The 13,223-nt window shown below is 52.1% G+C and overlaps 1 protein-coding gene across 1 annotated transcript in view; it reads right to left on the reverse strand.

Moving 5' to 3' along the window:
• LOC116951368 (uncharacterized) overlaps positions 1 to 13,223 on the reverse strand; it is a 117,812-nt gene that overhangs the window by 22,959 nt on the left and 81,630 nt on the right. Inside the window, exon 23 of the mRNA XM_076073822.1 lies at positions 5,104 to 5,162. Coding sequence (XP_075929937.1) covers positions 5,104 to 5,162 — 59 coding nt within the window. The remainder of the gene's footprint in view (positions 1 to 5,103; positions 5,163 to 13,223) is intronic.

The raw sequence follows: 13,223 nt of genomic DNA on the forward strand, positions 1-13,223 counted from the left end.
GGTCTGTCCCAAGACCTCCAGTCAGCGAGGCCTTCGACACTTCACGTGGACTCAAAGTGCACCTGGCCTGGCACAGGCGCCGTGGTGACGTCACCGTCACTTAGTGGCGAATGGCGGCTGTTGGTGGTGGTGTTTCAGAACGTCTCTCTTCTCCCAGAGTGCAGCTATTCACCTGGATTTCAGCCGCCCGTTAATTAAACGTGGACAATCAAGTGCAGCGGGTCGACGCCTCCCAGCCTGGTGATGGCAGCCTTCCCTACGTTCAATCACGTCAACAGGTCCGCCACCCAGGCCTCCCTCTTTCCGCTGACACATCTACGAGCCGTGCCAGTGCACAGTGCAAAGAAAAATATATAACAGGCGCCGTTTCGTGGCAACGTCCCTAATGTATAGCGCATACATCGACACGGTAGATTGGTGGCTTTCGGATACAATGTTCCCCATCAAACTTTCTACGACTACGCAAGCAGGGGATTTTCTCGCAGGGAGCTATACCACCGTCCACTTGCTACACCGTCCCCCGAATGCTCCGGAAAAATCCTCGTTAGCTCTTGGCACCCATCAGTGGTTACCGGTAAAATGTCTCACGGAACCGACTTCTCTCTCTCCACATCCCTCCCTCCCTCCCTCCCTTCCCAATCGATGGGATTAATTTACAGAGCGCGCTCTGGCCATTCATCACGCTCACTGGGCCCGGCGCGCGAACAAAAACACCGCCCGTCACTTCCTCCCGGCTCGCCAACGGAGAGGGACAACGACGACCGGCAACGACGATGAGCGGCAACAGCAACGAGTGCCAACGACGAGCACCAACGACGAGCACCAACGACGCCCTCCGCGGAGGCGGAGCGAGGGGAGCGAGGGGATCGAGGGGATCGAGGGGATCGGCTTCGCGTGCGCCAGCCGGACGGGTCGCTACGTCGCCGGGCCGCGAACGGCGACGACGACGATGACGACGACGACGACGACTCGGGGAAGAGGCCGTCATCAGCCCAGCAGTGGATTGATCATGGCCGGCAGGTCACGACGACGTTGGCAACGGCGACCGGTTGGGCGCGACGAGGTTGCGGGGGCAACAGGTCCGCGCGTCGCATAGCGCATGCGCCGAGCGACGCATCTCGCGCCAAGCCACTCTTTTTATTCCACTTCCTCCATTTCACGCCACCCGCCCCCCCCCAAACCGGCCCGCAAACGCCGCCGGCCAGAATCTACGGCACTCTGGGCCCCTTAATTTCGTTTCTGCCCACTTGAAAATAAATAAATAACCCTCCCCAGGTTCGCCCGAGAGCCGCGTGCCAAGACAGATATTGATATTGCGCCCGTGACCTCTCCCCCGCTCGCTCTCCGCCCCCCCTCCCCTCAACCCTCCACCCCCCAACGCCTCGGGGGGGCCCCGTGACTTCCTGAGCCCCCCCCAACACCATCCCGTTCCAGCGCACACACACACACACACAGGTTACTCCCCCATCCTCTTATTGCCAAGACGGCCAATTACATTTTTGTATTGGAGGGGGGGGGATGGTGGGTGCTGGTGGGGGGTGGTGGGGGGAAGTGGGGGGGGGTGGTGGGGGGTAGTGGGGGGAGGGGGGTGGTGGACGGAAGTGGGGGGGGGTGGTGGGGGGTAGTGGGGGGGTGGTGGGGGGTGCTATTAGAGAGGGGGAGGGAGATTGCCACTGTCCCCCAACAGCAGGTGGGAGAATGCGCAGACTCAGGTTCCGCGGTGGCTAGGAGATGTTGACTACCTCCCCCGGTACACAGGACGTCATGCGTGTTCACTCTCATCATCATCACGGTGGCTAGGAGATGTTGACTACCTCCCCTGGTACACAGGACGTCATGCGTATTCACTCTCATCATCATCACGGTGGCTAGGAGATGTTGACTACCTCCCCCGGTACACAGGACGTCATGGATTCCATCCCGACCCTGACACCTGCTGCTGTATATTTAGAGTCTGCGTGTCTCTCTCTCATCATCATCACGGTGGCTAGGAGATGTTGACTACCTCGCCTGGTATACAGGACGCCATGCGTGTTCACTCTCCGCGTGGTCGCGTGGATTCTTCGCTGGGTTCTCTGTTTCCCCTCCCGCCCGCCACCTCCCACAATTAGAATCACCATCACGCGTTCAGGACTATTTGTCTGCTATGCATTTCCACATGACGACAAGCCACTTCGTCGAGCTGCCATTTGTGATCGTCAGGCCACTCCTGAAAAAGAGCGAAAAGCTCAGTGAGCCTTACCTGGTAAAATAAAAAAAATATCTTAGTTTCACTTTAGTTTAAACTCCACTCAGGAAGTCACCCGGGTTAGGAATTGAACCCAGGCCCTTGTTTCTTGCGGTGAGGCCACGAGCGAAGCCACCGCAACGTCACCACCCTGCCGCGTACCCCCCCTCCCCTCTCCCCCCCCCCCCCCCCAAGACGATCACGGTGATGAGGAACAACGACTTCTAGATTTGAAGCTTTCGTGACTGCAAGGATGCATACTCTTTGGTTCTATTCGGTAAAGTCACGTAGGTGAAAAAATAAAACAGCAAAAAATCACGACGTCTCGGGCACTTGTGTTGTGGCCGAAACGTCGTTTTTTATTGTTTGATTTTTTACCTACGTGACTTTACCGAACAGAACCAAAGAGTACAGGAACGATGACGATGACAACAGTGGCGGCGGTGATCACGACGGTGGTGACGACCATCAGCCGAGCTGACCACCCCCCCCCCAACCTGGATTTCACCTCTCCCATCACCACGAGTCGGTGCCACCCCCCCCCCCCCCCCCACACACGCTACTCGCTACACCACAGGAAGCTGGGGGAAGCAGCGATGGGACGCGGCCAAAGGGGGGCTGGGGTTAGAGCCATCGACGGCGAACGGTCTCAAGGCTCTTCGTCGAGGGCCTCCCCGCCCCTTGGGCCAATCTGCTCAGCGGTGGCGGCGACGCTCGATGGAGAAGGCCCTCCAGCGGAAAACTCGAGGGGACGGCGTGCCGACCAAAGAGGCCGTTGCCGCGGACGGGGCCGTCGGAACCTGCTTGCTGTACTACCTCTCAGCAGGGGCGGGGGGGGGGGGTCCCGTCTGCCAAAAGGAAAAATAAATTTTCGCTCATCCGCCCCCCCCCCCACAGCCTACGTGCCCTCCCCAGCTGTCTGCTCTCCCACTCGCCCGCCCGCCCGCCCGCCCGCCCGCCCACCGCTAATTGGGAATCGATGATTTAAAATGGAAACACTTGATATGCCGCCGTGCCTCTGGTTTCGTGACGTCGGCGGCAGATCGATGGCCTCCGTGTTGCGCCGAACGCTTCATGCACTTGTTAAGAAGCGCTGTGGTGAGTGGGAGGGTGAGCGGGTGGGTGAGCGGGATAGTGAGGGAGTGGATGAGTTAACGGGAAAGTGGGTGATTTAGTGAGTGAGTGAGTGCGTGAGTGAGTGGGTGGGTGCATGAGTGAGTGCGTGAGTGAGCGGGTCATTGAAGGAGGTGATGAGTTAATGGGAGAGTGGGTGATTTAGTGAGTGAGCGATTGAGTGAGTAGGTGAGTGAGTGGGTGAGAGCAGGAGTGCATGAGTTAATGAGTAAGTGGATGATTGAGTTGAGTGGGTGATTGAGTGAGAGAGTGAGTACGTTAGTGGGTGAGTTGGCGAGTGGGTGATTGAGTGGATGAGTCTGTGGGTGAGTGATCCGAGTGAGCGGGTGAGTGAGTGGCTAAAAGGGCGAATTAGCTTACGAGTGGGTGATTGAGCGGGTGATTGAGAGAGTGGATGAGTTGGTAAGTGGGTGAGTTGACGAGTGGGTGAGTGAATGGGTGACTGAGTGGGTAAAAGGGTGAACGAGCCGCTGATTGAGCGGGTGATTGAGCGAGTGGGGAGAGAAGCGGATAAGCGAGTTGAAGGAGGCGCCCTTCTGCCAGCAGCAGTCCGAGAGGGCAATTGCGGGGCGGTACCTTCATATTATTATTATTGTTATTATTGTTGTTATTGTTGTTGTTGTTATTGTAAATTGGAATACAAATCATCTCTTACAACACCACTTAATCAGCAGAGGCTGCCTCTACTTTCCACGTCACTGCTCCCAACACTGGAAACAGGTGCACGGCGATTTGGATGTGAGACGTGAGAAAGGTCGAAGGTTAGATGGAACGGGGTTGGTGGGGGGGGGGGTTAAGGTTATAGGGGGATGGTGGAGAAGGGGAGGGGGGTGGCGCGGGGGGGGGGGGGGGAATGCGTGGGAGGTACGTTGAGGCCGTGGAGGTTTTGTCAGGCCAAGATAAGCGAGGATTGCATGGTCAAAATATGCACCCAGCTTCCACACATGCAACGATTTCCTCTATCTCTTTGGCACCTCTCCCCTGCCGCCCACACCTGGAGCGAGGGCGGGAGCGAGCGAACGAGCGAGCGAGGGAGAGAGTTGTGGTGTTAACTGAGACATTGAAGGAAGGGAGGTCACGAACCCATCCCAAGCCAATGTCAAAGGTCAATCTAGCTGTATTTACGCTTCCCTCTGGTGTCCAGTTTGACCTCACCCAGGTGATAACCGCACCGACCTAAACACCCCGACCTGGTCGCACCGACTCAAACACCCAGACCCAGTCGTACCGACCCAATCACCCTGACCCGGTCGCACCGACCCAAACAGACCGACCCAGTCGCACCGACCCAAACACCCCGACCCAAACACTCCGACCCAGTCGCACCGACCCAAACACCCCGACCCAAACAGACCAACCCAATCACCCAGACCCAGTCGTACTGACCCAAACAGACTGACCCAAACAGACCGACCCAAACAGACCGACCCAATCACCCAGACCCAGTCACACCGACCCAAACAGACTGACCCAAACAGACCGACCCAGTGGCACCGACCCAATCACCCAGACCCAGTCACACCGACCCAAACACCCGGACCTGGTCGCACCGACCCAAACACCCGGACCTGGTCGCACCGACCCATCCACACCATACTGGCAGAGGCCAGCTCACCAGTCGGCCACGCACGCCGGCAGTTGTAGCGCGCTGCGCGACGGACCTAGTCTCCGGCGGCCGGAAATCGTCGTCCGGAACGGGGTGCGTGGAGGGGGGGGAGGGAGGGAGGGAGGGGGCGACTCACTCTTTGATGGCCAGCTTCTCGGGCTGGCGAGCAGACACGGGCGCCACGCTCTGAGACATCTGTAAGAGAGACGGGAGAGGCATCGCTGCGATGTTAACACTGGGGTCCGTGTGCGTACGGGCAAAGGGGATCCCCCGTATAGCCTTTAACAGCCTGTAGGGGCAAGCGCTGGCTGTTTGGCGGGTTGTACCGATGAAGGCCGGCACGGAACACAAGTGGGGCTGGGCGGCCAGCACCACGACAGGGGTTATCTCAGTAATTCTTGGGACTCCCTAAGGTCGACTCGGCCTTAAATGATTACTTGGTGCGCTGTGTGAAACTAAGCCATTCGAGAGACAAAGGAGGCTAGGTGTGATGCTGGCCACCCTAAACTAAAGCAAATTTTTTATTTTTATTTTACCAGGTAAGGCCCACAAAGCTATATAGCGTTTTTTTCAGAAGTCATCAAGCCACAAATGATAGCCCAATAAAGTGGCTTATCATGTGGAAATGTATAGCAGCCAAATACTCGATACGTGGATTTTTCTCTGGAGGACCCAGAGAAAAATCCACGCGACCACGGGGAGATAAACATGCAAACTCCAAATATACAGGCATCAGGATCAGGTTCGATCGAGCCCCTGTATACCAGGCGAGGTAGTTAACATCTCGCCACCGCGGCGCCCACCGCTTTGTGCGCCGTGCCGGCCTTCATAGGTGTTACTCGCTAATAGCACTTGCCCCAACAGTCTATTAAAGGCTATGCGGGAGATCTTTGCCTTTGCGGGTGCGTGCGTGTGTGTAAGTAAGCGTCCACGTTAATAGTCTGTGCGTATCTGGCTATCTCAGTGCAATCACTAATGACTGCACACATGCATCAATACGATTTAATATTTGCATTTGTAAAAATAAATAAATTAACTCTGCACCAGTTCGACCTTTAAGGTCTCATCAGCAGTGCTGGACTCGTGAAACGAGCGACTGCCCGACAAAACCTGCGTGAGTTCTGCCCACAAACGCCTTCGTCTGCTGCGAACCACCGGCGCTAATCGGATATCATTTAATTTATTTATCAAGAACATAACCAAGCATGCAGTCGTGGGGGTCCTGTAGATTGGGGGGGGGGGGGGGGGGACCGGTTGCACCAAACGAGAGCGGCTAAGATCCAACGGTCGGCCGAACGGGAAGACCAATAATCCCGGGGTCATGACCTCCGGCCGAGAGTGCCCGCCGCTGCCGAGCCTAACGCCTCGGCGTGTCCGCGTCTCATTTTATCTTTCATTTTGGCGTCGACTCGTGACGTTTTTATTGAAGGAAGCTACCGACAAAAATATAACGCGCGGCCCATCGATCTCGCCTCTACTTTGACTCCCCGCGTGCGCACGCAAGCTCTACCCCCCCCACCCCACCCTTACTCTCCCTCCCCTCCCTCCTCCTCTCTCACGCTCTCTTTCTCCCTCTCTCCCTTGATCACTCTCGCACACAGTGGATCGCTCTTCCGAATGCTCTCAATCGCTCTGTCTCGTGTGCAGAGTTTGTATGTTCTCCCCCTGTTGTGTCGAATGTGGGTGAGTGGAGTTCGTGTGATCTCCACCTGTTCTACAGAGTGAGTGAGTGTAGTTTGTATAATCTCCCCCTGTTCTACAGAGTGAGTGAATGGAGTTTGTGTGATCTTCACCTGTTCTACAGAGTGAGTGAGTGTAGTTTGTATGATCTCCCCCTGTTCTACAGAGTGAGTGAGTGAGTGGAGTTTGTATGATCTCCCCCTGTTCTACAGAGTGAGTGAGTGGAGTTTGTATGTTCTCCCCCTGTTCTACAGAGTGAGTGAGTGTAGTTTGTATGATCTCCCCCTGTTCTACAGTGTGAGTGAGTGTAGTTTGTATGATCTCCCCATGTTCTACAGAGTGAGTGAGTGCAGTTTGTATGATCTCCCCTGTTCTACAGAGTGAGTGAGTGGAGTTTGTATGATCTCCTCGTGTTCTACAGAGTGAGTGAGTGTAGTTTGTATGATCTCCCCCTGTTCTACAGAGTGAGTGAGTGTAGTTTGTATGATCTCCCCCTGTTCTACAGAGTGAGTGAATGGAGTTTGTGTGATTTTCACCTGTTCTACAGAGTGAGTGAGTGTAGTTTGTATGATCTCCCCCTGTTCTACAGAGTGAGTGAGTGTAGTTTGTATGATCTCCCCCTGTTCTACAGAGTGAGTGAGTGTAGTTTGTATGATCTCCCCTGTTCTACAGAGTGAGTGAGTGGAGTTTGTATGATCTCCTCGTGTTCTACAGAGTGAGTGAGTGGAGTTTGTGTGATCTCCCCCTGTTCCACAGAGTGAGTGAGTGGAGTTTGTATGATCTCCCCCTATTCTACAGAGTGAGTGGAGTTTGTATGATCTACCCCTGTTCTACAGAGTGAGTGGAGTTTGTATGTTCTCCCCCTATTCTACAGAGTGAGTGAGTGGAGTTTGTGTGATCTCCCCCTGTTCTACAGAGTGAGTGAGTGTAGTTTGTATGATCTCCCCCTGTTCTACAGAGTGAGTGAGAGGAGTTTGTGTGATCTTCCACCGTTCTACAGAGTGAGTGAGTGGAGTTTGTATGATCTCCCTCCGTTCTCCAGAGTGAGTGAGTGGAGTTTGTATGATCTCCCCATGTTCTACAGAGTGAGTGGAGTTTGTATGTAATCTCCCTGTTCTACAAAGTGAATGAGTGGAGTTTGTGTGATCTCCCCCTGTTCTACAGAGTGAGTGTAGTTTGTATAATCTCCCCCTGTTATACAGAGTGAGAGAGTGGAGTTTGTATGATCTCCCCCTGTTCTACAGAGTGAGTGAGTGGAATTTGTGTGATTTCCCCCTGTTCTACAGAGTGAATGAGTGGAGTTTGTATGATCTCCCCCTGTTATGCAGAGTGAGTGGATTTTGTATGATCTCCCCCTGTTCTACAGAGTGAGTGGAGTTTGTATGATCTCCCCCTGTTCTACAGAGTGAGTAAGTGTAGTTTGTATGATCTCCCCCTGTTCTACAGAGTGAGTAAGTGGAATTTGTATGAGCTCCCCCTATTGGACAGAGTGAGTGAGTGTAGTTTGTATGATCTCCCCCTGTTCTACAGAGTGAGTGGCGTTTGTGTGATCTCCACCTGTTCTACAGAGTGAGTAAGTGTAGTTTGTGTGATCTCCCCCTGTTGGACAGAGTGAATGAGTGGAGTTTGTATGATCTCCCCCTGTTATGCAGAGTGAGTGGATTTTGTATGATCTCCCCCTGTTCTACAGAGTGAGTGGAGTTTGTATGATCTCCCCCTGTTCTACAGAGTGAGTAAGTGTAGTTTGTATGATCTCCCCCTGTTCTACAGAGTGAGTAAGTGGAATTTGTATGAGCTCCCCCTATTGGACAGAGTGAGTGAGTGTAGTTTGTATGATCTCCCCCTGTTCTACAGAGTGAGTGGCGTTTGTGTGATCTCCACCTGTTCTACAGAGTGAGTAAGTGTAGTTTGTATGATCTCCCCCGTTCTACAGAGTGAGTGAGTGGAGTTTGTATGATCTCCCCCTGTTCTACAGAGTGAGTGGAGTTTGTATGTTCTCCCCCTGTTCTACAGAGTGAATGGAGATTGTGTGATCTCCCCCTGTTCTACAGAGAGAGTGAGTGGAGATTGTGTGATCTCCCCCTGTTCTACAGAGTGAGTGGAGTTTGTATGATCTCCCCCTGTTCTACAGAGTGAGTGGAGTTTGTATGTTCTCCCCCTGTTCTACAGAGTGAGTGAGTGGAGTTTGTGTGATCTCCCCCTGTTCTACAGAGTGAGTGAGTGGAGTTTGTATGATCTCCCCCTGTTCTACAGAGTGAGTGAGTGGAGTTTGTGTGATCTACCCCTGTTCTACAGAGTGAGTGGAGTTTGTATGATCGCCCCCTGTTCTACAGAGTGAGTGTAGTTTGTATGATCTCCCCCTGTTATACAGAGTGAGAGAGTGGAGATTGTATGATCTCCCAATGTTCTACAGAGTGAGTGAGTGGAGTTTGTGTGATTCCCCCCTGTTCTTCAGAGAAAATAGAGTTTGTATGATCTCCCCCTGTTCTGCAGAGTGAGTGAGTGGAATTTGTGTGATCTCCCCCTGTTCTACAGAGTGAGTGAGTGGAGTTTGTATGATCTCCCCCTGTTGGACAGAGTGAGTGAGTGGAGTTTGTATGATCTCCCCCTGTTCTGCAGAGTGAGTGAGTGGAGTTTGTGTGATCTCCCCTGTTCTACAGAGTGAGTGAGTAGAGATTGTATGATCTCCCCCTGTTCTACAGAGTGAGTGGAGTTTGTACGATCTCCCCGTGTTCTACAGAGTGAGTGGAGTTTGTGTGATCTCCCCCTGTTCTACAGAGTGAGTGAGTGGAATTTGTATGATCTCACCCTGTTGGCCAAAGTGAGTGAGTGGAGTTTGTATGATCTCCCCCTGTTCTACAGAGCGAGTGAGTGGAGTTTGAGTGCTCTCCCCCTGTTGGACAGAGTGAGTGAGTGGAGTTTGTATGATCTCCCCCTGTTCTACAGAGTGAGTAGAGTTTGTATGTTCTCCCCCTGTTCTACAAAGTGAGTGAGTGGAGTTTGTGTGATCTCCCCCTGTTCTACAGAGGGAGTGAGTGGAGTGTGTATGATCTCCCCCTGTTCTACAGAGTGAGTGGAGTTTGTATGTTCTCCGCCTATTATACAGAGTGAGTGAGTGGAGTTTGTGTGATCTCCCCCTGTTCTACAGAGTGAGTGAGTGTAGTTTGTATGATCTCCCCCTGTTCTACAGAGTGAGTGAGTGGAGTTTGTGTGATCTCCCCCTGTTCTACAGAGTGAGTGGAGTTTGTATGTTATCCCCCTGTTCTACAGAGTGAGTGGAGTTTGTGTGATCTCCGCCTGTTCTACAGAGTGAGTGAGTGTAGTTTGTATGATCTCCCCCTGTTCTACAGAGTGAGTGTAGTTTGTATGATCTCCCCCTGTTATACAGAGTGAGAGAGTGGAGTTTGTATGATCTCCCCCTGTTCTACAGAGTGAGTGAGTGGAGTTTGTGTGATTTCCCCCTGTTCTTCAGAGTGAATGGAGTTTGTATGATCTCCCCCTGTTCTGCAGAGTGAGTGAGTGGAGTTTGTGTGATCTCCTCCTGTTCTACAGAGTGAGTGAGTGTAGTTTGTATGATCTCCCCCTGTTGGACAGAGTGAGTGGAGTTTGTATGATCTCCCCCTGTTCTGCAGAGTGAGTGAGTGGAGTTTGTGTGATCTCCCCCTGTTCTAGAGTGAGTGAGTGGAGTTTGTGTGATCTCCCCCTGTTCTACAGAGTGAATGAGTGGAATTTGTGTGATCTCCCCCTGTTCTACAGAGTGAGCGAGTGGAGTTTGTGTGATCTCCCATGTTCTACAGAGTGAGTGAGTGTAGTTTGTATGATCTCCCCCTGTTCTACAGAGTGAGTGAGTGGAGTTTGTGTGATTTCCCCCTGTTCTACAGAGTGAGTGAGTGGAGTTTGTATGATCTCCCCCTGTTCTACAGAGTGAGTGAGTGGAGCTTGTGTGATCTCCCACTGTTCTACAGAGTGAGTGAGTGAGTGGCGTTTGTATGATCTCCCCCTGTTCTACAGAGTGAGTGAGTGGAGTTTGTATGATCTCCCCTTGTTCTACAGAGTGAGTGAGTGGAGTTTGAGTGCTCTCCCCCTGTTGGACAGAGTGAGTGAGTGGAGTTTGTATGATCTCCCCCTGTTCTACAGAGTGAGTGAGTGGAGTATGTATGATCTCCCCCTGTTCTACAAAGTGAGTGAGTGGAGTTTGTATGTTCTCCCCCTGTTCTACAGAGTGAGTGGAGTTTGCATGATCTCCCCCTGTTCTACAGAGTGAGTGGAGTTTGTATGTTCTCCCCCTATTCTACAGAGTGAGTGAGTGGAGTGTGTGTGATCTCCCCCTGTTCTACAGAGTGAGTGAGTGTAGTTTGTATGATCTCCCCCTGTTCTACAGAGTGAGTGAGTGGAGTTTGTGTGATCTCCCCCTGTTCTACAGAGTGAGTGAGTGGAGTTTGTATGATCTCCCCCTGTTCTACAGAGTGAGTGAGTGGAGTTTGTATGATCTCCCCCTGTTCTACAGAGTGAGTGAGTGGAGTTTGTGTGATCTCCCCCTGTTCTACAGAGTGAGCGAGTGGAGTTTGTATGTTCTCCCCCTGTTCTACAAAGTGAGTGAGTGGAGTTTGTATGATCTCCCCCTGTTCTACAGAGTGAGTGGAGTTTGTGTGATCTCCGCCTGTTCTACAGAGTGAGTGAGTGTAGTTTGTATGATCTCCCAATGTTCTACAGTGTGAGTGTAGTTTGTATGATCTCCCCCTGTTATACAGAGTGAGAGAGTGGAGTTTGTATGATCTCCCCCTGTTCTACAGAGTGAGTGAGTGGAGTTTGTGTGATTTCCCCCTGTTCTTCAGAGTGAATGGAGTTTGTATGATCTCCCCCTGTTCTGCAGAGTGAGTGAGTGGAGTTTGTGTGATCTCCCCCTGTTCTACAGAGTGAGTGAGTGGAGTTTGTATGATCTCCCCCTGTTGGAAAGAGTGAGTGAGTGGCGTTTGTATGATCTCCCCCTGTTCTGCAGAGTGAGTGAGTGGAGTTTGTGTGATCTCCCCTGTTCTACAGAGTGAGTGAGTGGAGATTGTATGATCTCCCCATGTTCTACAGAGTGAGTGAGTGGAGATTGTATGATCTCCCCCTGTTCTACAGAGTGAGTGAGTGGAGATTGTATGATCTTCCTCTGTTCTACAGAGTGAGTGAGTGGAGTTTGTATGATCTCCCCCTGTTCTACAGAGTGAGTGAGTGGAGTTTGTGTGATTTCCCCTGGTTCTACAGAGTGAGTGAGTGTAGTTTGTATGATCTCCCCCTGTTCTACAGAGTGAGTGAGTGGAGTGTGTGTGATCTCCCCTTGTTCTACAGAGTGAGTGAGTGGAGTTTGTATGATCTCACCCTGTTCTACAGAGTGAGTGAGTGGAGTTTGTATGATCTCCCCCTGTTCTACAGAGTGAGTGGAGTTTGTATGATCTCCCCCTGTTCTACAGAGTGAGTGAGTGGGGTTTGTGTGATTTCCCCCTGTTCTTCAGAGTGAGTGGAGGTTGTATGATCTCCCCCTGTTCTGCAGAGTGAGTGAGTGGAGTTTGTGTGATCTCCCCCTGTTCTACAGAGTGAGTGAGTGGAGTTTGTATGATCTCCCCCTGTTGGACAGAGTGAGTGAGTGGAGATTGTATGATCTCCCCCTGTTCTGCAGAGTGAGTGAGTGGAGTTTGTGTTATCTCCCCTGTTCTACAGAGTGAGTGAATGGAGATTGTATGATCTATCCCTGTTCTACAGAGTGAGTGAGTAGAGATTGTATGATCTCCCCCTGTTCTACAGAGTGAGTGAGTGGAGATTGTATGATCTTCCTCTGTTCTACAGAGTGAGTGAGTGGAGTTTGTATGATCTCCCCCTGTTCTGCAGAGTGAGTGAGTGGAGTTTGTGTGATCTCCCCCTGTTCTACAGAGTGAGTGAGTGGAGTTTGTATGATCTCCCCCTGTTGGACAGAGTGAGTGAGTGGAGTGTGTATGATCTCCCCCTGTTCTGCAGAGTGAGTGAGTGGAGTTTGTGTGATCTCCCCTGTTCTACAGAGTGAGTGAGTGGAGATTGTATGATCTCCCCCTGTTCTACAGAGTGAGTGAGTGGAGATTGTATGATCTCCCCCTGTTCTACAGAGTGAGTGGAGATTGTATGATCTTCCTCTGTTCTACAGAGTGAGTGAGTGGAGTTTGTATGATCTCCCCCTGTTCTACAGAGTGAGTGAGTGGAGATTGTATGATCTTCCTCTGTTCTACAGAGTGAGTGAGTGGAGTTTGTATGATCTCCCCCTGTTCTGCAGAGTGAGTGAGTGGAGTTTGTGTGATCTCCCCCTGTTCTACAGAGTGAGTGAGTGGAGTTTGTATGATCTCCCCCTGTTGGACAGAGTGAGTGAGTGGAGTGTGTATGATCTCCCCCTGTTCTGCAGAGTGAGTGAGTGGAGTTTGTGTGATCTCCCCTGTTCTACAGAGTGAGTGAGTGGAGATTGTATGATCTCCCCCTGTTCTACAGAGTGAGTGAGTGGAGATTGTATGATCTCCCCCTGTTCTACAGAGTGAGTGGAGATTGTATGATCTTCCTCTGTTCTACAGA

This window comes from Petromyzon marinus, chromosome 43 (genome assembly GCF_048934315.1).
Source record: "Petromyzon marinus isolate PM22_M1 ecotype Great Lakes invasive population chromosome 43, UKy_Petmar_22M1.pri1.0, whole genome shotgun sequence".
NCBI lineage: Eukaryota > Metazoa > Chordata > Hyperoartia > Petromyzontiformes > Petromyzontidae > Petromyzon > Petromyzon marinus.